General features: G+C 40.0%; 1 protein-coding gene across 2 annotated transcripts in view; it reads left to right on the top strand.

Moving 5' to 3' along the window:
* Positions 1-19779, top strand: part of LOC109038852 (sodium/potassium/calcium exchanger 4) — a 29298-nt gene extending 9519 nt beyond the window's left edge. The window contains exons 3-11 of one of the 2 annotated variants that reach the window (XM_019054072.2): positions 3507-3713; positions 4366-4553; positions 7293-7440; positions 10519-10641; positions 11460-11519; positions 12600-12812; positions 15012-15113; positions 16310-16530; positions 18485-19779. In XM_019054072.2, coding sequence (XP_018909617.1) covers positions 3507-3713; positions 4366-4553; positions 7293-7440; positions 10519-10641; positions 11460-11519; positions 12600-12812; positions 15012-15113; positions 16310-16530; positions 18485-18583 — 1361 coding nt within the window. In that variant the 3' untranslated portion in view covers positions 18584-19779. The remainder of the gene's footprint in view (positions 1-3506; positions 3714-4365; positions 4554-7292; positions 7441-10518; positions 10642-11459; positions 11520-12599; positions 12813-15011; positions 15114-16309; positions 16531-18484) is intronic. The other variant, XM_019054071.2, reaches the window with a different exon arrangement.
* Positions 19780-25977: the final 6198 nt, after the last annotated feature.

Raw genomic sequence — 25977 nt, 5'->3', positions numbered from 1 at the left:
TTTCACGAATCTGACTTCACGAATAATTAGACCGACGTTTGAATTACGTAAAAGAGCCAAAAATAGCGCGAAGGAATATCTTGATGTAACGCCCCCGACATAGCTGCGATTCTATGGTAGCGCGCAAGACATATTCTAATAGAGATGCACGCTATGCAATGGAAGACCATTTGGACTACATTTTGCAATTAGGAACTATAAATTCTAGCCCGGTTTAAAAACTACGTATGTGCCATTAGTTTCTCTATGCACACAAGTGTTTTTTCATATGAACCAGAATGTATAGTTCCAAATTGCAAAATGCAGTCCATTTAACCTCATAGCGCATTCCCCTCGCGCATGGCTGAAGTCGAGATGGTTTTGGTGAAATTCTTTTGTATTGCCGTTGGTATGCAATTAAAAAAAATCGCATCAAACGCTTTCCAGGATCAACTGAATGATGTGCGCTATTTTACTCTCGTGATAGATGTACCTGAAACCTTTTCTTAGAGTTTCAAAGTATCCATATGCATAGGAAGCCAAGTGTCTACTGCAGGGGGTTCAACTGACTCCAGGTTATTCTTCAAAACTCTAAATGAAGACAATTCCCTATCGCCAAGTATCCTGGTAAAAGTGAAGCATAATGACCTCGTCATTGAGACATCACAATGATTTATGGAACAAATCTCTAAAATTTCACTCTGATATCAATCTGACCTTTTTTTGACACCATTCTGACCATTCAGACATCATTGTGATGACACTGTGATGGCAGAGTGTTCAACGGATATCACTGTGACGTCACACTGTTTTTTGAAACACATTGTGAATGTCATTATGACATCAGAGTGATGTCACAATGCCCCACTTTTCCTCGGGATACCCGACTTGCTTCTGGGAAGGCTCGACTTCCAAACTTTTCCTGGCGGAGGTCTCCTAGCTCATGGTTGCCTTCTGGCTTTTTCGATTCGGCCACGAAAAGACGCACGACTCACGATGAGCAGGAACGACAATGACAGAGTCGGTGGCATGTGGATCCGTTGGCGGAGGAGGCTGTGCTGCTCAGCTTCAATTGTTTGATTGCTCTCCTGATCAATCTAGACGTGACGACAATGTTAAAAGCCCAGCTTCCTCCGCCTCCAAAACATAGGCTCTAGCTCCGTGCCACTTCCAGCCGTGCCCATCCCACAATCGTCTCCGATAAAACACTCGAAAAAGTCCCAACTTCTTAGCCGTGCACTCCGATGTTCGGAGCTGTCCGTAAAAATGACGTCAGGGGAAGTCAGTGGACCCTCTATGGACACTGGACACTCTGTGAACACTTTGAAACTTCAATTTAAACAACAAAGTTTCCGATCAACATACCATGGAAATAAAATTTTCCAATCATTCAGCTGTTCCTAGAGAACGTCTGACGCGATTTTTAGAATTTGAGTTGAATTCATGCACGGTGATCCAGGGTTAAACGACCAGACTGCAGACGCGCGTTCTATGGGTCAAAATCAGACTTTTTTGTTGAATCAATTTTTTTCCAATAGAGCCCCCAATCGGAGCTATACGCCCCCCCCTCCCGCCCAAAATTTCAGAAAAATTCGTTTTTCCTGAATTTTGGTAACGGTTGTGAATCAAATTTCATGTAAATTTGTATTCCTCTGTACTTTTATGGCCTGAATTCATAAATGATCTAAAAAAAAAAAAATCGAAAACTCAATTTAAAGAAAGGGTTTGAGGGTGTTTCGGGTCCTCCAGTCTGGCCATCTAACCGTGAATCACCCTGTAAAATGAACGCCTACACAATAGAATTTGGACAAAAAAACCTCAAAATCGCATCAGAGGTTCTCTAGGATCAGCTAAATGATGAGAAGATTTTACATTCATGATTGGTCAACTTGAGACCCCCTATTTTTTGCCTGAAATTTCGAAGTGATCATAAGGGTCCACTAATATATTACGATTTTTTACAACCGTCTCTCGAGATTATTCTCATCAAACTTATAAGACTTGAGAACCTCATCCATTTCTGAAGTCCTCATATAGAGACATCGTTTAATCTTGTTAAAATTCCTGTCATGGTCGTGTGCACATCCAACCTTGAAATATTTTCGAACCGTAATATCTACATTACCACTCATCTAAAAAAAAAAGGAGATGACTTCAAAAGTTGACAGCAAAAATGGTGACTCGAGAGTATTTACGTTCTCTATTTACTTCTTGGTTCTCCGTCCAAGTCCAGTTGCACTTTCACTAATTTTTGAAGACCACTCTTAAAGATAAATTTTAGTACCCACTTCAGGTTTGTAGAGTCACTTACTGCGTGCATATGTACATATCGAATAAACGTTATCATTTCCCCCTTCTTTTTCGCTTTCCTGCTTTGTTCCTCATCACTCTCACCTCGTGCTACAAAGAGGTCTCTTACTTACTCACAAAATTGAATGAAGGGATTATAAAAGATTATGGATCCTTGTAACAAATTTTATGATTAAAAAACATGTATTTCAAAAGAAACAAATGTACTATTTCAAGCAAGTATCATGGCCGGATTTACCTACTTGCCGCCGATGGGCCGCCTGCATTTTGCCGCCCTCTTCTCATTCATTTTGAAACATCAATAAACACCATCAAGTGAACGTGCCGGAGGGAGAAGGGTGTATAAGACGCGTTCACTCGTGTTGGACACATTTTTTGCGTAAGCCCTGTCAACACTACCAGCAAAAGTTCAGTTCCGTAAACCTATCTCTGTGGGGACAAAGCCTTTCTTTTGTAAGAAATTAACTAAAAAATTAAGAAAGAACAAACATAAATGTGGTTTAATAATTTTAACTTCCGCCACCGTGCCGCGCTGACCACACTGTATTTGGCGCAATGCGTGAAGTATTCATGTAGTCTTGTAGGCACTGTGCGTTTCACGCCGCGCCGACCGCTGTTGACCGTACTTTGTTTGACGCAATGGGTGAAGTATTCATGCAGTCTCGTAGGCCCTAATATGTGTTACATGCCGACCGCCGCGTCGAGGGCTTCTCCTTTTCATCTCAAGTCCTCGTCATCATTTCTTTTTGCACCGCGCCGCTCCAGGCCAAATTACGTGTTTGGTTTCTCTCTCAAATCAACTAATTAAAGGTGCGCAGTCTTTTGTATCACCGAAATACGACAATATTAGAAATTAATGAACTCTCAGGAAATGAGAGATTTTGTCACCATTTCTTGTTCGTAATTTTTTTCTGAATCCGATTTTTTTGTACCTGCATTTAAAAAAATTGCAAAATTTGCCGCCCCTTAATTTTGCCGCCATGGGCCACGGCCCATGTGGCCACCCCCTTAATCCGGCCCTGGCAAGTATGTAACAAAGTTTCAGAAATACTTGATACCAAAATGTATCCCTCTTCAGTGAAATCTCATGGTAAAAGGTAAACTGTGTTCATAATCAGTGGCTTCGTTGTGTGTAACATTTTATTTGAGAACTTATATGTGTCACCTTAAATGAGCGCGGCTATATAACCTTATTTTTAATTTCGATTTCATTTCAGATGGACAACGACACTTATTGGGGATGGATTACGGCGGGATTGCAAACTGCTCGCCGGCGAAATCGCACCACTTCCCTGAGCTGACACTGCCCGGCGGTGTGATAGTCAATATCCTCGTGGCGGCCCTCGTCACTGGCTACCTTTTTGTAGCACTAGCCTCTATCTGTGATCATTATTTCTTACACAGCATCAAACTTATTTGTAAAAGTAAGTCCAACATTTTAATAACAATCAGTCGCTAAATCATGAACGAATTTTGACTTGCGAATACATTTTTCCAAAAGCAAATGACGCGTAAAATACGATGCGCACATTAAAAACGTGAAAAAACTACTCAGAAACCAAGAAATACGCAGTTGGAAAAGCGCAACTTTTCCGCTTTAAAACCCCCCGGCTAAGCCGAGTGATTTGGCATCAATCAGAAGCGAGCATTGGTTTCTAAGACTTCCTTTAATTTTTTTTTTACTCCTCGTAAATAAAAACAGAGGGAAAGGCGAAACTATCCCTTAAGGGTCAAAGAATCGAATCTTATGCATGTTATCTGTTGTTAAAAAGCAACGATTTCAATTTTAAATACGTTTTATTTGGACAAAAATTAGTGGAAAATGAGAGGAGATATGGCGAATTGACTGCGACAGTACTTCACTGCCATCATTTTCCCGTCATTCCGACGCGTTCAAAATTTCTTCGAGCTTTGGACTTTTTAAAAGCCGGCTTGTCCGGGATTTTGACTCCAAAAATACTCAATAAATCACCACTCAATCTAATCTGTTGGTACTCTCAGAATATCAAATAAAAAACACAAGGTTTTGTGACCCATGTGACATGATGTAATTTGGAGACTTTTTGGTATTTTCAGAATTAGACTTAAGCACGGACGTTGCCGGCGCGACGCTGATGTCGATGGCAACTTCGTCACCGGAGTTGTTCATAAATTTGATCGGCACTTTCCTCACCAAAGGAGACATTGGGGTGAGCACGGTGGTGGGTAGCGGCGTCTGGAACATGCTCGCTGTCCCTTGCTTTTGCAGCCTCTTCACCAGTGCGGTAAGATTTTTTTAACGAATGGGTTCCATTTCAGGATTCAACTTAGATGCTGTTTTGGGCGGCATGGAGTTCTCGGATGCCGCACAGTGGATCCAGTGGCGTGGCGTGAATGATCGATTATCGCGATATCTCGCCATTTGAAGCTATGGTAAAGAATTGATTAATGAGGTGTTCGCTGCGAACACCCTAATGATCGATCTTTTTTCATATGTTTGAGGGGCGTATCGATCGATATATCGCAAAGCACGCCACGCCAGTGAGTGGATCGAGTCAATCAGAGAGGTCGGACATGAATTTTTAATTAAAACTGCAAATTTTGATGTTTAATTCGTCACATTTTAAATTTTAAGGGGGGTTCCTAAAAGAAAATTTCTACCACTTTCAAAACCTCAAAGTTTTGTATAAACGGAGTTGTAGGCGTTTAAAGTTTCCAAATTTTGTCCGACCTCTCCCATTGACTCGATCCACCGTGTGCCGCGGGAATTTGGGATTTGAGAATATTGCCCTATGTGATATGCGTGAGAACACGACGCTGCTTTCTCGAACATGGACTTTTAACTTCGAAAAAGAGCGCTCAAAGTTGAGGAGGAGCCCCTGTGATGGACGGGGTCCCATATACGTTATACGGGATCCCACTAGAAACTAAGTAGCTCTATTTTTGTACCATAGAACCATCGCCAAATCCCACGACACAACTGCTAATAATTGTATATTGACGGCGAAAGCAGGAAACCAAAGTATTTCCAATAATGGACCACTAGACAAGGTACGAATTTCAGCATTCTGATACATGTTTCTTTATCAAAATTGCACGTAGAACACGATACGCATAACGAAAATTACCAAAGTCAACTCCTGACGAAGATATTTAATGATTTTTGATGCGTGAATTCAAACCACCCGCTCATGAAAACTCAATGTTCTACGTGATTCACATCGCGCGCTAAATGTTTATCATGACAGTCTCTGCGATGTAAAAATCCTCAACTTCAATCTTGACTATTTGGCTCAGCTATAGCAAATTACTAATAGTTTGAACAACACATGGTGGAAAATGAACATTGCTCGATTGAGAAGCTTGCTAAAACCGTTGTAGTGCGCAATTTGACTAACGTAGAGCTTTGAGTTTCTTGTGAGCGGGCAGTTCAAATTCCTCGTGACCAATGTGAAATAAAAACGTTAATATCTTCGTTAGGAGTTGGTTTTAGTAATTTTCGTTGTGTAAATCGTGTTCTACGTGAAATTCTGATTAAGAAACATGTATCAGATTGCTTAAATTCGTACCTTGTCTAGTGGTCCATTGCCACGTCGCAAACTTCCTATCGTTCTTTATTTTTCTTTGGAAAACTATTCATTGGAATTTCTTGAAAATGTCCTTCATTTTCCTTCTCGCTCAGAATGATATTCTGTAAAGATTTCAAGCCATGTTGTCGGCTGGTGCCTTTTCGAAAAAATAAAATAGGAGCGAAAATTGTAAGACACTTTGATGGAGATACGTGGTTTCACACTTCAGTTACCGACATCATTCAAATTTCATTTCATATATGTATACTTATGCAGCACTGAATCAAAGCCTGGTCAAATTGCAATGGTGAACGAATTAAAAAAAAGTTCTCAGTCCCCCCCCCCCCCTCAATCAGAATTATGCTCAAACTAAAATCCAACGACTCCTGCAAAAGAGCCTCCCAAAAATGTACAGCAACTACTTTGAAACATCGGGTTCAAGCTGCGTGTCAACAAATGCACCAACAACAATATGAAATTCAACAAATTGATGGCTTTTTGTTTATCAAGTCCCCTTATGCAGATAGACTTATTTTCCTTAGATGCGTTCAGCTGTTCCCTGGTAAAAATTGGCGATAAGAGCTGCGTTTCAAAATACCATAGGAATTCTTATAGCCGGCTAAAGAAGGCTACAGAAAATCATATAGCTGGCTGTAATGCGGAGAAAATCGTACGGCCGGGCTATACGAAGCGATAAAAAATTATGCAGCCGGGCCGGGTTCCTATCGCCGGGCTTTACACTTTCTCGCCTGGCTGTTGCTTCTTCGCCATCGATTATAAAAGGCTATAAGAAATTGTGTAGAAATTCGTGTGCTTTGGAAATCATTAAGTTTGATACGGAACCACCTTAATACTTACAAAACGCGCATTATATTTTCCTTTAATACATATTTTTTTCCATCAACTAAAATGAGAATAATCCATACAGGATGTGCAAACATTTCAAAATCATGAGTTGAACAACGCTGACTCCGCCAGATTAAATATTAGAGCCTAACACAAAGCGGAGCGGCGACGCACTGGCGCCTACAAACCTAACAGGAATACTTCACGCATTGCGCAACGCGTGAAGTATCCCTGTTAGGTTTGTAGGCGCTAATGCGCATTCCGCGCTGGCTGCCCGCCTGCCGCGCCGCAGCATGCCACGGCGCTTGAAGCAACTATTTCACGCCAGAGGTATTGCACAGTATCATACGAAACTGAAGGCGCTCTAATATATTAGTAATGGCAGGCATCCATCAAAAGTACGGAGCTTTCCTCGCAAAATAAATCAAGATACTACGGCCCAAAAAGAGAGCAGTATTCCAAAAACTCACTAAGGCCTAGCATCCGTAATTAGTGACGTTTAGCATACACTTTATCGTCTGGCTGTTACTTAATCGCCATCGGCTATAAAAGGCTATAAGAAATTGTCCTCCACTGTAAATTTAATAACACATTTCTTATGTTTTGCAGCCAGTGAAAGTAGACTACTGGCCACTGACGCGGGATTCTTTGGTCTATGGTGTGTCTGTGTTGCTTTTGGCCTACGCAGTCCGGGACGGAAGGGTGAACCAAAACGAGGCTACCGTCATGGTTGTCCTCTATCTTTCCTATATTGTAGGTGAGTACCTCTCCAGCTCTTGTGTCTCATCGGTGTCTTACTAAATTGCTTACGGAGCCATAGCAATGGTCATTCATTCAAAATCATGGATACAACGCCAGCTGCAACCATGGGTGGCATTTTAGAGGGAGAAGGGCTTGACCCTTCCCCTGAACTCCTTTTGGGCCTGGGTTTTTAGCTTCTATACCTCTCAGATAATAAGTCCGTTTTGCTTGAGGACGTCGAATTTGGACAACTCGATTTTGAATCTAATGCATGATGTTTTTCCAAAAGAATAACGAGATGATATCTTGATATCTTATTTCGTTGGATTCAACATATGATTAAAACTTAATGAGACCAGACACACAAAGTCTCTAAATTACTCTAAAGTTTCATAAAGCTTCTACTTCAAATTGAGAGGAGTGACCTATAATTAATCTCATTTTATTTATTTTTTTAACTGCGTTCATTTTTATTTTTATAAGCGTTTCATTGTATACGTTTATTTAAGAGAGAGAGAGCAGAATTTTAACCGTCAAGTTTTCCAAAAAACAAAAAACAGAACTAATTGAACTAAAATATTTATATTTATCTAAAATTTTCTGTGGTCTTTTTGTTGATCTTTTGGTATCATACGACGTGAGAAATATCACGTTCACTTTGTGCATGTCAATAAAATCTTACTCATTATTTAGTAAAAGTGTTACACTGCCTGTTTAAAAATTCATCGAAAAGGAACATCTCCGATGAATTTCATTGTAATCGGCAGAAAAAAATTATCCTCGCGCGAGCTGATAACTGACTCATGAGCATTGAAAAAATTAAGTCACATTTTTGCTTCAGTGCATCTCAATAGTCTCAATATTTCTTCTCAATTGCTTCTTTTTCCCCCTTCCTCATTACTCGTGTTACATTTCAGCGGATTAAAAATTCAATGGATGGCGTACTGTTAATATTCACCTTGTCTCAATCAGATCAGCCTCGGACACAGAAATCTTTCCATCCGTTATTGTTTACTCGATTGAAGAGGAGACTTTCGTTATTATTTTCCGGATCATGATCTGAACGAATGTATCCATATAGTCGTTCAGTTCGTCTGAAAAGATTTGCAAGCAAAACTAATTTCAAGGCATGATACTGTGACATGACAGTGTATCGGCGTCTCGTCATTTATCATGCCCTATTTATTATAGAGTCTGAACGTCGCTCAAAACAAGCTCTCTATTCGCGTCACAGACCCTTCACCTGAATTTGCTCGATTTTTTTAGTCTCGGGAAGAGAGAGGCATACTTAATTGGCGTCGATTAAGTTTGCAATTACACAGACCAGTTGACTATATTCTGCGTTCCAAATACCCTCTCGTTTTTCCCTTTAAAGAAAGGGGAAAACAAAATTGTCTTTTGTTTTCCTCCATCTCTCCCTCTCTTATTATTTTTCTTTCTTTTCTTTTACTTCCTTTTTTCTCGTTCCTTTCTCTTCATTTCTTCATTGTCTTCTTCTTCCTGCTTTATTCCTTCTTTCTCCTTTCCTCATCTTTCTCTTTTCTTCTCCTGTTGTTCTTCGTCTTCTTTCTCCTTTTTTCTTTCTCTTGTCTCCTTTTTCTTCATCTTTCTCTTTTCCTCTACCTCGTCTCCTTTCATTCTTCTTCATCTCCTTTTTTTCATCTGCATCCTCACCTTTATCTTTTCATATTGTCCTTCTAGCATATGAAATAAAAAAGAGCAGTTGGGTCGAAAACGGCGAAAAGGGCGTACTAATATTAATGCCCGTTTAATGATGATAATAATAAACGTGAAAAAAAAAGAAAAAAGAAAAAAAGCTTTAACCCAAATTCTAACTCAATGTTGATACGACATAAAAGCACACCAATGAAAAATTTGGAGAAGTTACGCGATCTGAAACACTATTCGTGGCTACAACAAATTCGCCGATACAGACCGCGTGGATACTATATTGAGGATGATACCACTATTCGACCACGTGGGAGCTCGTCTTGCCTACGCTAAAAATTGAAGGCGAACCAATTTACCGTTAAAGTAACCTCTTACAGTTCTATAAAAAGCTTTTTATTGAGTGTGTCTCGAGTGCACGTGCCATTTCATGATTTTACTACTATTCGACCACGTGGGAGCTAAAAATCGAAGTCAAGTTGACATGGCATCAGTGTAGTCTCTTCCTGCTCGATGAAAAGCTATATTTTTCTAGTTTTTCCCATGTAAGCGTACCATTTTACGGTGATACCACTAATCCACTCTTTTCTTACTCCTTTCCTCTTTTTTTTCTTCCTCTTTCTTTTATCTTCATATTTTTCTTCTCTTCATCTTCTTCATCTTCATTCTCTTTCTTTCTTGTTGTTCTCATCCTTCATCATCTTCTTCTCTCACTCCCCCTCTCCCCCTCCCGTTTTCTTTCCTCCCCCTCACTTCCTCTTTTAAAAAAAATAAATTAATAAAAATTGAGAAATAAACTAGGAATGAATCACTGCGAACAAGTGCATTGTGACCGTGATATACTGTCAGTTTTGAAAAGAGTTCATGTCATATATGTCAAAAAAAATGATTTTTTTACGGGAATTTACCCCAAATATAGGTGGGTTAACCCAAAAACTCTTGAAGTTGGTTTTCCTAAAAAAAAATCTTTTTTCTAATAGGAAATAAAATTTTGCGTCAGTTTGTTTGCTTTTCTTGAAAATTTAAAAAAAAATCTGACAATGGCCTTTTTTCGGAAATGATCCAATTCAACTTCTCAAAACAAACAGTTAATTTTCACCATGTTGCATTTTCTCGTATTTTTCATTGCTTTCTCTTACTCTCATGAAGAAAACAAGTTCATGTTGAAAACCGAAATCTTTCAGTTTAGATAACCGAGATTTTCGGTGAGGAAAAACCGAAATTCGGTTCTGCTTATACCAAAATTCAATCCCTAAGACCGACAACTTCAATCACCTGAACGAGAAAAGCTTGGTGCTCAATATGAATCAAACATTTTTCCTAGGTGACATCCCTTCTTTCTCATGCTTCTTACTAACCAACAGCTTTTGGAGTGCTTTCATGGCCGATCTTTCTAACAGAGCAGGTTTGCGATCTCTGATTTTAGCAATGCTCTCTATTTCAGTGATGCACTACAATAAAAGGATTCGCTATGCCATTGAATCGTTTTGCCGGCGACTAGCAGGTCGTGATGCTGAAGAAACAACATGGCTGCTCATGCCCTGTCCTGGTAAGAATAATTACATTTTTCTGATACATTTTGAGAAATGAGGAAACGTGTCTACTCGGCGTGTTGGCGACGCATTCAAAGATTTAAATACAAGATGGATCAAAAAAAGTATCGAATTTTTCACACATAGCCAGAAACTGATGCGAGGCTTGTGGTAGTGCCTGTCCTAATGAATGAATACATTAAATTACCAGGGTCTTATCAAAATAAGTATACCAATATTTTTCGGGCTCAGGATTTTTGAGTGGGAGAGTAGAGATACGGAGATATTTTTGGTATGCATAGTAAGTTAAGAACGTACTTGATAATTTTCCCACCAAAATTTCAATAGAACAAACTGAGTTTTGCGAAGATGAACAAAATTCTTCATCCTCCTAGAAAAAATGAAATAAAATAAAATTCACGACGGAATTAATGCGAATTTTACTCTGAAGTTAGATCGTAATTTTTCAGGTCAATTGGTTGCAGTCTAACTGAGCTCATCTGCAATGTCTTTGACCCTCCAAATTATCTTCAGGACCAAAAATCCGAGATTTTTTTCACTCCATCATTTTTTTTTTCTAGCTCTGTGCTACTTGCTACCACTAAGAAGTTAAACATAATTCCTCTTCTATCCAATCCGTCTCTCTTGTGCCTAGTCACGGAAAATAACTAATATCACCCGGCCATAAGTGACAAAGTCGGTACTCATATTCTTTCTTCAAACTTAAGGGCATGATGTTCTGTAACATATGTATGTAAACAAGAAATACCTGACCTACTCGATTTTCTTCAAGCAGTTTCATAATAACTTATACCAACATTTTCCTCTTTTTCAGCAAAATATACAAACAACTTCAACAACGGGGAAGATTTCCTCGATTTGGAAGAAGATGAAGGTATGAATACGCTCACTTAACTTCTATTAATTTGTTTTAATCGTGGCACTCTTCCATTTTAAAAAGTGATGTTATTCATGTCATTTTACCTAAACAATTCCGAATCTTTTGGTTGACTTGGCCTTCGCCAACGTTCTTTAGTAGTTCGATGCAGAACACCAACATCAAGGAACTTACAACTTACAAGGAGGGTGAACGGGGGTAAAAAAATCCGCAAAAATGACTTACGTAATAGTTCAAAGGCCTCTGTAAGACAATGTGTGGGACATTTTTACATTATAGTTAATCTGAAGTTCGCCTTCAATTCTGGCGCATAGGCAACAAAAGGGAGCAAGAATAGTTATCTATTCGAAAAAACACTCATGGTGCGTGGCAAAATTCGTCTAAATGTTTATTGTAACCGTAATATATCCTTTTCAATGAGTCGTTAGATAATTGATTTTCTTGATTATGAACAAAATTATAATGAATCGACACGATAAACTCAACATGGAGTTTGAACCTGAGGTTGAGTTCTATTGTTATGATTGGTAACATTGACAATCGATATGCCGGATATCGCACGACTTAGTCCCTGAATAAATCTATTGTTGCTCATCTTTCATTATGTGTGGGTTTACATATTCCTTTTTATGTTTAAGAAAAATAAACAAAAATAGCCCGAATAATTCAACTAAAAAAAATAGAGGAAAATGAGCAACCAAGGCTAAGGGACGTTTCGGGGTGGTTTTAACCCCCTCCTCAATCAACAAAAAATCAAGGAACCTCCTACAATTAGACCCTCATTCGTGATAACAAAAAAAGAAGAGAAGCTGTCACAGAGGCATAGAATAAATTTATGACAGAGGTCCGTACCTAGGTGCTAAGATCGACGACACTCCCAGATATATTTGCTGTTGTTGAATACATCTGTATTTTTCGTTTCCTTATCAAGGATGGTGTAGAAACCACCCCGAAATGTTCTGTTTGTTTATTCTTACCCTTGGTTGCCCATTTTCTTGTGGTTTTTCTTGTGTTTTTTCTTGTGTGGCCATTCTCTTGTGTCTATTTTTCTCACCCCTTACCTCTTTTTTTGCGCAGGATTAGGGAGACTCTATAAATGGCCAAGTGACTACTCGCTTTGCGAGAACATCGGTTGGCTCTTCACATGGCCCATCCGATTCTTGCTCCACTACACTGTTCCTTCGTGCCACAAACCCGGCACCCACAACCTCTTCGCGCTTACTTTTCTCATGTGCGTTGTTTGGATCGGTATTTGTTCCTACACTATCGCTTGGATGATAACTATCATTGGTGAGTCCATTGCCGGAACAATTTTCATATTGAATATATGTTTTGTCTTACTAGTATCTTTTCGATTGAACCTCATTTTGCAATTCAGAACTACAATCCCTGGCTCACCCGTAAAAACACTTGTGTGTATAGGAAAACCAATAGTATACATTGTTTCTGCATTGACCCAGAAATTGTAGTTCCCAATTGGACGTATTTCTATCAAACGGAACTAAGCGCCATAGGGAGAGGAAGGTAGAGGGGGGGGGGGGGTTGGATTGGCGGCGGAAACGGGCGTCCTGCTCGTTCCGTCCTATACTCGCAATGCTTTTCCATGCGTTAGTCCGTTGACAGAACGCGCTATCCGGGATTCTAAATTCCTCAAAAGGAACTTAAATTGGCGCTTAGTTCCGTTTGACAGAAATACGTCCAATTACAGAATATGGTCCCGTCGGTTTTCTTCTTTTAGGTTTTTCTTTGTACACGGAATAAAAAAAACATAGATTTCACTTTATTTTTTAATGTTCTCATGAAAAACCATCGAGTGGAAAACTATTTTTATCCAGTGATATTGAGTTAAAAATTGAGCTCTCAAGAAGAGTAAGGAAATGATTCGAGATGAAGAAAACGTGGATGAACCTTAGGGTTTCTGGATTCTTGGACCATTGGTTTCAGGCCTCATCTGATAGTGGAGAGGATGAGGTATCCTCGAGAGAAAAGCGGCGTCGATGATCGATGATTGAGCGAGAGCTGTCGGGGATATTCCCCCCAGCAGGTCTCATGTCTCAATTGAGCAACTCGGGTGAAACGGATCGAAATTCCTCGGCTGAAATTGAGTAAAGGTATCTAATTGAGGCGAATTGGGTTGAATAATCGAGGGTGAGAGGTCAAATGGTCTGGACAGAGGCAGGAGCTCTCCTCGCTTGGGCTCCGCTCTTAAAAACGGCCGCGGTCCACAGTGGATCAAGTCAATGGGAAAGGTCGGACAAAATGTGTAACCTTTAGAAAGCTTATAACTCCGTTCATACAAAACTTTGAGGTTTTAAAAGTGGTTCCATTGGTTCTCTCGTGAAATTCTCGTTCAGGAGCATCCCTTAACATTTAAAATGTGACGAATTAAGCATCAAAATTTGCAGTTTTAGTTAAAAATTTCATGTCCGACCTTCCTGATTGACTAGATCCATTGTGCGGCCGGGCGGGTTTTATTAGCACATGGCGCGCGTCGCGCTCCTTTCGTGGCTCCACTCTCGGCTCCGGTCGTCGCTAATTTATGTTTTCTCCCGCCGGAATCGAATTTAAATGCCTAAGAAACGTGGCCACTTGCCTCATTCCCATGTCCACCTCTCCGGGATCAACTGATTGTCAGCTTCGGCTCCCTCGCAGATGTAGTCATCGAAGAAGGAGAGGAAAAAGAGAAGAGCGAGAAAACACGCGAAAAAGGAGGAAAAGAAAAGTAAAAAGAGGATGAGGAGAAAGAGGAAAAGGAAAGAAATATAGCGGTGAAGAAAGACACAGAGAAGAAGGAGAGAAATGAGGGAGAGTGAAAGAAGGGAGGACACTTAGAAGGTGACGATTAAGATGAAGAAGGATGAGGGAGAGTAGCGCCAACCAAAAATTAAAGGAGGGTCAACTAAACTGCCGTGCTAAGGAAAAATGCCGTATGAGCATTCGAGAGTTGCCAAATTTCTCGAGATAAAATGTTTATTTTTGAGGAAACTTATGAATATTTTTTTCTATAATTTTTTCAAGAACTTTAGGTAAAATTCCGAACAAAATTATCTGAAAAATTGGAGGAAAAATATTTACAAATTTTTCCGAAAATTCGTGATATAATAACGGAAATTTGGCAACGCCTGAAGGCTCATACGGCGTTTTTCCTTAGCACGGCAGTAAAGCTCTGGTAAATTTTAAGATTGTTTTAGCTGTAATTCTACTGGAGAATCGCGGTTTTATGCTCAGGAAGGAACAAATCCATGCTGAGGTCATTTCCAGAACCGTGGGGGGGGGGGGGGGGCGCACGCCCCTCCTCCCTTGAGTATCCACCTTTGGTTAAAACGATTATTTTCTCACAAAAACATACTTTTGTCTCGGAGGGATAGAAATTATGACACTTTGGATTGGAGATGATTGCTCACTGTTCTCAATCTATTTGATTTAGGTACGGTCTCGCAAATATTTTTCGGCATTTTTTTTAACTTACGACGAATTCTTTGTTTGCAGGAAACGAGCTGTCCATACCTGACTCGGTGATGGGTTTATCGTTCATCGCAGCCGGTATGAGCATACCGGAAACTGTGTCTTGCGTCATCGTCAGTAAGAAAGGTCAGTTCAAGACAATTTAATCTGGTTCTGAGGACAGACGCCCACGCTTCGTCTTCCCGGCACCTATTTCGTTGCCATTCACTATACTCCCTCGTTGAGGAAAAACGTTGTACGAACATTTGAATGTTGCTAAATTTCCCTGACAAAATTTTTTTCCAGACTATTGTTTGGACTATTTTTCCATGAATTTTTCGGAATATTTTGTTCGCAATTCAATCCAATATTCCTGAAAATTTCGAGGAGAAATATGCTCACGTTTTCACTAAAATAAATATTTTACTGGAGGGAATTTTGCAACTCTCGATTGCTCTTACGACGCTTTTTTTTAGCACGACACTGCACTCTGATGAAGAACGTTGTCGTATAAACATTTGGATATTGCTATACATTTCTTCAGACAGAATAAGGATTTTCTGAAAAACTTGTGAAATTGGTTTCATAAAACGTTTACAGAATTTAATTCTCAGCTTATCGTTAGTCTGGTGTACCGTACTGAGAAATTTGAGAAAGAATTTTCATAATCCCATCTTCCATGGGAAAAAACTCAAATATGAATATTGTTGATAGTTGCGGAGCGTTCTGCGAGTATAGTTCTCGGCAAGATGCCCGAAATTTCAAATAAAACCGGAGTTTTGGCGGTTGGAATTTTTTATCAGAGGCTGCTTTCATGGCTTTTGGATAAATTGTATTGCTATAGTAACTCTCGCCAAAATTAAGAAAAAACAACGATTCCTCAGAATTTCAAAATTCTGAATTTCGATGAGAAAGCTTCTGTAGCTCTGACGAGGGACACTTTGGCCAAAATTCTTTAAACGAGGAAAAATTAATATGTTGACCCACACTGCCGAGCTAATGTGAAACGCCGTATAAGCCTTCAGACGTTGCCACATTTCCCTCGATAAAACCGGATTTACTGAGAAAACACTGAATATTTCTCTTCCAATATTTCAGAAAATTTTGTTCGCACTTTAATCTATAATATCTGAAAATTTCAAAGATAGGTATACATAACACTCTTCAAAAGTAAATATTTCATCGGGGGAGATTTTGCAACGTCGAAAGTCTTATACGGCGTTTTCCCTTAGGACGGCAGCATAATATAGAAGACGTTCCCACAGAGTTCATGAAAATGCACTCGAATCCCTGGGTATACCAAAAAGGTATAACTCTTCATGAGCAATCTTTCTTCTTCACAGGAAATGGAACCATGGCCCTGAGCAATTCCTTCGGGTCAAGTACGTTCGATATATTACTCTGTCTGGGACTGCCATGGTTGATCAAAGCAGTCTATTTCTCGTCCAGTGGCGTTATCACGATTCACTCAAAGGGGCTTCAGTACAGCATTTTTCTTCTCCTTGCACTCCTCGTACTTGTGTACGCCATGTTCGCTGCCAACCGCTTCACAATGGACAAAAAGGTAACAAGCAACTTTTAACTTCATCCATTAGCATGAAAATGTTTTCTCTTCCTGCCTATTGTCTTACCTATACCGGATGATCCAAAAGTCCCGCACCACCATTGGAACCCCAAAGGTGCTTACAACGTTTCAGGATGGTTATTTCATAATTTTTGGGGCTTCCAAAAGTCGGTTCGTTTGATCTAAAAGCACTGGAGAAATGTCAAGTCTGCGCTCGATTTGTTCAAAAGTTACAGGGGCAATGCCTGGTGCAGGACTTTTAGACCAAAAGTCACAACTGCGAAGTTCTCGATTATTTTCACACTTCTGCAGAGTGTTCGCCTAAAAATTTTCGAAATATCCTTCATTTTATCTATTCAATTACTGTCATTGACAACAGTTCACTGAAAGTAAAATCACCTTGTATGGAGGGTTAAGACACACGAACACGATCTCTTAAAAAAGAATGTTAGTGGTCACAAAATTCCTGATTGTGTATGATCCCCCGGGAGTCTGGTAACCAGTAATACACATTTCTATCTGTTTTAATTGTGCAAATGGTCGCGTTTATCTACCGCGTTTAGTCGATATGGAACCCTCTCCAATCACTGCACGCAATTATCGACACGTCCAAGCCGCTCACGTTGCCTATTGAAGATATTGAAGGGGAACTGGTCAGCCTGGATGCAACACAAGGTTGGTAGCGTACATTTAATCCGCTAATGCTACGTCTATGGTGAATGAACATGGCATATTACTGTAAACAAACAATTCCTGTTTCCAAGCCATTTCACGTTGCCCAATGAAAGTAATGAATGGACGGACGTATCCGAATCGGAACATCCTATTGCTCTCTCATTATTTTGCGTTTACTTAAAACAGTTCGCCTTCAATATCCTCATCGGGCAACATGAGCAGCGTGAAAGCAATATTGCGTACAAATATTGTTTCTCGCTCATTCATGATACTTGGAAGTAGCATTAGTGGATCAACATCACACTGTCAACCTGTGTTGCCTTCATTCTCACCAGTTCGCCCGCAATATCTTCAATGAATGAAGGCTCTAATGGCGAGAGTTCAACAAACTACATTTCTCTTAAATCTACTTATGTAAATATTGAAAAATGTTAGGCTGGCATGAGCAGGGCCGGATTTAGGGGGTGGACATATGGGTCGCGGCCCATGGCGGCAAATTTTGAAATTTTTTTAAATGTAAGTTTGAAAAAAAATCGGATTCAGGAAAAAAATTACAAACGAGAAAAGGCGACAAAATCTCTCATTTCCTGAGAGTATGTCGTCTTTCGGTGATACAAGATACAGCACTTTTAATTAGTCGAGTTAAGAGAGAAACCTAACATGCAATTTGGCCTGGAGCGACGCGGCGCAGAGAGCAATGATGACGAGGACTTAAGATGAAAAGGAGAAGCCCTCGGTGCGGCGGCGGTCGGCATGTAACACATATTAGCGCCTACACGACTGCATGAATACTTCACGCATTGCGTCAAATACGGTGCGGTCGCATAGCGCCTACAAGACTGTAGGAATACTTCAAGCATTGCGTCAAACACAGTCCGGTCAGCGCGGCACGGCGGCGGAAGTTAAAATTATGAAACCACATTTATGTTTGTTCTTCCATAATTTTTTCGCTCAGTTCTTATAAATGGAAGGCCTTGACCGCACAGAGATAGGTCTACGGAACTTAAGTTTCGCGCAAAGTTCCTAGAACTTTTGCTAGTAGTGTTGACAGGACTTTCGCAAAAAATGTGTCCGACTCGAGTTAACGCGTCTTATGCACGTTTCCCTCTTCAGCACGTCCACTTCATAGTTTTTATTGATGTTTCAAAACAAATAAGAGGGGGTGGCAAGTAGGTAAATCCGGCCCTGGGTATGAACTGCTGCAATTTAGACCTGTTTTTTAATGCCATTTAAAAACAATGCTTACCCAAAAAAAATTAATGATCTTAATTGTTTTCAGATTGGATGGACATGTTTGGTACTATACATCGTAAGCATTACGCTGTCAATTTTGATTGAGTTGAATGTATTTTTCATCGGAAATTTGCCCTCATGTTGAGTTCGAAGTTGTCACAGCTTCAAGGGAATTTTAAGCAGCACTAGTGCAAAGCACATCGGTTCGCACGCAGTTTGGACTGTGTCCGTGAAAGTAAAATTAAGTATATGCATTATTTATAACCAATTGCTCGTGAAAATTGGTGCGCATGTCCGTTACCAAGCATAGGTAATTATGCCTTTAGCATCAGGCAAATTTAGAAAGAGGTTTGCGTGTATGATCACCAAACTTGCTCTCCTCGCCAAACAATGAGGAGAAAACATCAAGAAAATTATTCTTAAACCTGTTTGTTCGCAATCACTTTTAGGTTGAATCATTGTTTACTTAAATGAGGTGATTAAAAATAGGCGAATCACCTACCGCCCTCTGAAAGATGCAAAGTTAAGAGATACAAAAGAAGAGGAAATAATGAGAGCGAATACTTTAGGGTGCTGACAGAATTTTTCTGACCTAATTTGGCTGGCGCGACATAAATGGCTTTGCTTTGGAAATAACTAATACCCCTGTAATCTTCACGAGGGTGAATAACTGAAGACCTATTATGCAATGGATATTCATGTAGGTAATAGTGTTTAAATATGAAGAGGAAAGAAATTAAAATGTTCAAGACTGTAGTTATTGTTTTCCGAAAGAATAAAAATGCTTCTCCTAATTTATTATAACTCCAACATTATATATGTAGATTTATAAAATTTACCTACTGTACAAACAAGTTTGATTTATTTTTATTTTAATATGTTAATAAATAGTAGAATATATGAAATTCTACTTCTCTAGATATTAACATTTTTTTTAGCTCTACTCATAAATGCTTACGGATTGGTATAGTTTAGTTTATTAGCTACCTACTCCTAAGCATAAAATGATAGCTGCGCACATTGATTGGTATCTGATCATCAAAATGTATTTAAATTTGATTGCATAATAATTGGAGTCAGATATATACGTGTACTAACGTATAATGTGATACTTCGTGACTTATTTATTATTAGTTTGTTTCTGTCTATTATTCATGCCATAATTTTTAAGGGGAAAATATTAAGACTGAGATGCATCGAACTTTACAGAGTTTTCTGTAATCTAACCAGTAACGGCTTCTTAACTAATTGTATATGTGTAAGTAAGTACTTACTTTTCTTATGATTTGTATTATATGCCTTGTCCATTTTTGTTGATAATAAACGTTTCTTGTTAATATTCATGGACTAGAATGCTATTCAAATCATTAAAACTTCTGCATAGTTCTCAATACCGCCGTGCTGATGGAAACGCCGTATGAACCTTCAGGCGTTACCAAATCTCTTCAGGTAAAATACTTATTTTCAAAAAAATGAGTGAATCTTTTTACTCCAAATTTTCGAACACTTTTGAACGCAATTTGATCTATATTATATTTAAATTTCAATTCGGCAACTCTCGAATGTTGCAAAAAATTAAAAATATTTTGCCGTTATCTATCATAAAACAAGGGAAAACCCCGGGATTGAACTTATGCGTCTAGATGCTTTGCCATAGATAATAATTTCAATAATGGATCACACCATTCATTGAGTAATTTACTGAAATTTACTACGTCAATAGACCAGAATAATTGTTGCGCTCGACATAATTCGATTGAAAACTAAGAACGAACCCGTTTTCCCTTTTATACTTCAATCAAATCGATGGCGATCGGTTCTCGTTTTTATTTTGCGTTCGATTCATGTCGATCGAATACATACCCTCTCGTTACTTGCAGACTACCTTCTATACTCTTTTTTTTCAACTGAGCAATTCGCCTTCTGCTGCGTCTGCAGCAATTGATGTTGCGAATATGTTGTGCGTGCTGCTTTTAGCTCATTACATACTTGACTCTCTGAAGGCATTTTAAATACGCAAGTAGCGCCGTCCGTCGAAGAACGAACGAAGTAAGCAGGCCCGCCACATCCCATCTCGGGCCCTGGCAACGGCCCTGGTCCCAGTTTTAAGGTCCGGGCCCCAAGCACGGAGGGGGGGGGGGGGGTCCGAGGGGCATCCCCCAAGAAATTTTAGAATTTATACGACTAATCGGACGCATTTTGAAGCTTCCATAAAGAATTTTTCCATGAATTTCTGCGGAATAATATTGTTTTTATTTTTTTTTATACTTTCAGCACAAAATACTTGCGAATTGTTGCATTCAAAACATCTGGCAAATTTTTATTTTTTTTTGGGGGGGGGGGAGGGAGTGGCATATGATACTATTTTCAGTTCTATGAGGGCCAGGCCCCCTGGACCCCCCCTTCGTTTGTCTATGGCAAGGGAGTTGAGTCATGAGCCATTGAAGTCGAGGATGCCCAGACTGGAGACTCTTAGCATCTGACGACGGAAGAAAATGAAACGCAGTTACTAAAAATATCCCTCTGTACTGAAAATCTTGAAAATAGATAGAAATTTTCCAGGAAGTATACTTCTTTGAAAATTTAAGAAGAGTTCTACAGTGCCCCAGCGTGTTTCTGAAAATCTATTCACCTTTTGCGAAATTTTTAGGGTAAATTTTTCACGTGTTCTTACGAAACAAGGGTTGCATGTGAATTCGTAGTGGTTTTTCACGGGGAACACGGGCCCCGGTACCAGGGACCCAGTATCCCCCTCTTGTGGCGGGCGCGCCTTCATGCACGCTGGGCTTGTCTATTTCCTTTGACATGTTTGCAGTGGTGAATGCGCTTAAGTGCGCTTCAGCTAGAATTGTATTTAGCAAATGGGTTAGGGTGTGCCTTATTTTTGAGTTTTGCGAAAATCAAGTTGGTCAACCCCCAAAAAGTTTCTATGTAGTCTCTAAATGAACCCCCTAAAAGGAAAAAATTTTAAAAAAATTTTAACCCGTGCCTCAAAGGGCCTAAAGGGCCTAAACCCAAAATTCAAAAATTTTGGCAAGCGACACATCAATTCTGAAGGAAAATGGCAAGTTACGGTCCATTTAGGGCAGAAATTTCGTCCGTTTTGCCGTATCTTGAAGCGCAAGGTCACAAACGGCCCAATGACGACGTGAGGCTATGGGCTGGCGGGGCGCGCCGCGGCCGGCCCGCCGCTGAGCGTGCGCGCGCGGCAGGGTTGCGTATCGCCGCTTTACAACGGCGTAGAGGAACGAACGGTGGGGTGGGAGGGGGATATCCAGTGGAAAAGCATCCACATTTTCTATCCATATTGAAAATGCATTATACTTTTTCAATATAGATGAGGAAATATGAGCCATACAAGGAAGTGATGAAAAGAGTGACAAATACATATATAGTTTGTACGGTTAGGAGTGTAAGTGGGGAAAATTTGCCATAACTACAGAACAGCCCTGAAAATCTCCGGGAAATAAAAGCTGCTATTGATGAGAGGTTTGCATGAGAGGTTTAATTAAGGACTAATTAAAAAGATAGGTGCGATGTTGTCGAATCGTAAGCCCTTTACGCGATCAAAAGCGATTAGTGTAAATTTAATTGGAAAAGTTTAAGAAAAATTTGATGAAAGAAAATTGCCCCAAATTCGGGAAGTGCTTAAAGTGTTTTTCTATTATGTGAAGTTTTCGCACATTAATGTCAATGGCGGTGCGTCAAAAACCTCTGATCTTGTAATTCCAATATGGAATGAAAAATGTAGAATCCCTGTGATACATAGTGTCCATGTTTTTAAAAATGTTTACATTTTTATGAGGAGTGGAGGCGCGTATCAAAAAATGCTAGCCGTCGATCGCTGGTTCAAGAGAATTTGGAGACTGATTTTACGGCAAAAATCGACGTGTTATTCGACATTGCTTTATGCAATACTCTAGATATCATGGAAAATGAAGAGGATAAAGCATGTTTAATTCTTCAACGAAAACCTGGATGAGAATGCATAATATCCACAGTGAAGGATACTATCCTTGCAGCAGAGGTGAGGAGAGCAGACAAGAAGAAAGCTCGCGCCCAGGAGAGAGTTTCTCGACAGGAAAAATTCACGCTCGCTAATGAGTCCCGCCAAACGGAAGAAAATAGGTTTTTTCATTTCATATGAAATTACTGAAGGTTTGATACATCAATAAGACTTTGTTTACCCTACTTTTCATTGGTGTATTTGACGCGGCATCAATTAGAAAGTTTTATTCAATCGGTTCAATCTGGCTTCGCCAACTTACAGCTGATGTTGATTGCCTGGCCTCACCCACGGGGCTAAATGACACATTAGCCTCATTTACTCAAATCTTCCCCAGTAGCCGAGTGGTCAAGGGCATTGCCCACGGTTATAAAGAGTGGGGTTCAAACCCCAAATTAAGTCATATTTTTTCGAGCAGAAACTAGTCGCAGGGCCGGCCCCAAACCCGGGTAGGTGAAATTGCTTCACCTAAACCTCGGAGGGTCAGGCCCAAGCTGAAGGTAGGGTCCAGCCCTACCTGCATATCGACGCCGAGCGTAAAAAATCCGTGCCCTCGCATGGATTCGAACCCGCATAGCAGAGATGGTATACCAGCGCGGTACCACCAGGCTACGAGGCCTCGATGAAGAGGACGGCGAATTTACGCCTCTTGAGTGCAATTCCCCCTCTCGGCATATCAATGACACCTGATCATACGGGCGTCAGTCCTCAACTGGCGTTCAGCGAGAAATGACGTTATTCGCTACTCCTGCGCATGCGCGCGCATGCGCAGTAACTAAAACCTCAAAACCCAGTCGGTGGCAGCGTTCGCAACTAGCTCATGGAGGTCTCGTGCCTGTAATCTGTAGGGACGTGAGCTACCTCTCACTGGTCACTGCCCTACCTCTAGTTAGGGCCCCATCCTAAACTCGTTTTTTCCGTGTAATATTACATTTTTGATTATAGCAAGTAACTGTGGCGGGGGGGGGGGGGGGGTTCAGTACCAGAAAATGTAAGTGGGTAAGCCATATTGAACCTCTCGAATTAAACTTTCTAATTGATGTCACGTTAAATGCACTAATGAAAAGGTGGGTGGATGAAACATAGACACTATGTATCACAGGGATTCTACATTTTTCATTCCATATTGGAATTACTGCCATTGACATTCATGTGCGAACACTTCACATAATAGAAAAACACTTTAAGCACTTCCCGAATTTGGGGCAATTTTCTTTCATCAAATTTTTCTTAAACTTTTCCAATTAAATTTACACTAATCGCTTTTGATCGCGTAAAGGGCTTACGATTCGACAACATCGCACCTATCTTTTTAATTAGTCCTTAATTAAACCTCTCATGCAAACCTCTCATCAATAGCAGCTTTTATTTCCCGGAGATGTTCAGGGCTGTTCTGTAGTTATGGCAAATTTTCCCCACTTACACTCCTAACCGTACAAACTATATATGTATTTGTCACTCTTTTCATCACTTCCTTGTATGGCTCATATTTCCTCATCTATATTGAAAAAGTATAATGCATTTTCAATATGGATAGAAAATGTGGATGCTTTTCCACTGGATATCCCCCTCCCACCCCACCGTTCGTTCCTCTACGCCGTTGTAAAGCGGCGATACGCAACCCTGCCGCGCGCGCACGCTCAGCGGCGGGCCGGCCGCGGCGCGCCCCGCCAGCCCATAGCCTCACGTCGTCATTGGGCCGTTTGTGACCTTGCGCTTCAAGATACGGCAAAACGGACGAAATTTCTGCCCTAAATGGACCGTAACTTGCCATTTTCCTTCAGAATTGATGTGTCGCTTGCCAAAATTTTTGAATTTTGGGTTTAGGCCCTTTAGGCCCTTTGAGGCACGGGTTAAAATTTTTTTAAAATTTTTTCCTTTTAGGGGGTTCATTTAGAGACTACATAGAAACTTTTTGGGGGTTGACCAACTTGATTTTCGCAAAACTCAAAAATAAGGCACACCCTAAAATGGGTGGTTTTTATAGGAGGACTATAATTAAACAAGTGGTTAGAAATGGAAACAAAATAATATGAACTATGCAAAACGATTATTCCGATAACGGAACTTGGCTGTTTTGAAAACGCCTTCAAATGCGGCGTGATACCTCACGCATTCCGGAGAGTTCAAATAGTTGTATCATTACGCCGTAAGAATGTGAGGAAGATTTAAATGGAAATAGCCTCCATGCACGCTGAGCTTGCTGATTTCCTTTGACATTTTTGCAGTGGTGAATGCAAAGCTAAAGTGCGCTTCAGCTAGAATTGTATTTACAAATGGGTGGTTTTTCTACGATGATTAAAAATAAAGAAGTGGTTAGAAATGGAAACAAAATAATATGAACTATGCAAAACGATAATCCGGGTATCGGAACTTGGCTGTTTTGAAAACGCCTTCAAATGCGACGTGCTACCTCACGCATTCCGGAGAGTTCAAACAGTTGTATCATTGCGTCGTAAGAATGTGACGGAAGATTTAAATGGAGATAGCCTCCATGCATGCTGGGCTTGTCGATTTCCTCTGAAATTTTTGCAGTGGTGAATGCATAGCTGAAGTGCGCTTCAGCTAGAATTGTATTTACAAAAATGTGTGGTTTTTCTACGATGATTAAAAATAAAGAAGTGGTTAGAAATGGAAACAAAATAATATGAACTACGCAAAACAATTATTCCTCACGCATTCCGGAGAGTTCCTTCAAATAGTTGTATCATTGCGCCTTAGAAATGCAACGGCAGATTACAATTGAAATTGCCTTCATGCACGCTGGCCTTTTCGATTTCCGTTAACATTTTTGCAGTCGTGAATGCGCTTAAGTGCGTTTCAGCTAGAATTGCATTTACAAATGGGTGGTTTAGAAAAACCACCCATAAAGACAATAAAGACATAATCAGATAATGTCAACAAAGTGTCAGTTTCAAATAGAATATTCAAACCCGTTTAGGCTTATTAACCTAAATTTCTTGTCAACTAGTTGGACTATTATGACAATTAAAAAAATTAGACCTATTATTACATGCAATCCGTGGAATCCAGTTAAAATAACGTCAGGCGTCGTAGAAACGGGGATTGAAATAATCGAGTGGTACGGAATATAAGAAAAGAATATGAACTATGCAAAACGATAATCCGGGTATCGGAACTAAGCTGTTTTGAAAACGCCTTCATATGTGGCGTGATACCTCACGCATTCCGGAGAGTTCAAATAGTTGTATCATTGCGCCGTATGAATGTGACGGAAGATTTAAATGGAAATAGCCTTCATGCAGGCTCGCCACATCCCATCTCGGGCCCTGGTACCAGTTTTAAGGTCCGGGCCCCAAGCACGGAGGGGGGGGGGGGATCCGAGGGGCATCCCCCAAGAAATTTTAGAATTTATACGACTAATCGGACGCATTTTGAAGCTTCCATAAAGAATTTTTCCATGAATTTCTGCGGAATAATATTGTTTTTATTTTTTTTTTATACTTTCAGCACAAAATACTTGCGAATTGTTGCATTCAAAACATCTGGCAAATTTTTATTTTTTTTGGGGG

This window comes from Bemisia tabaci, chromosome 1 (genome assembly GCF_918797505.1).
Source record: "Bemisia tabaci chromosome 1, PGI_BMITA_v3".
NCBI classification, from domain to species: Eukaryota; Metazoa; Arthropoda; class Insecta; order Hemiptera; family Aleyrodidae; genus Bemisia; species Bemisia tabaci.
This window is presented reverse-complemented; position numbering and strand designations above follow the sequence as displayed.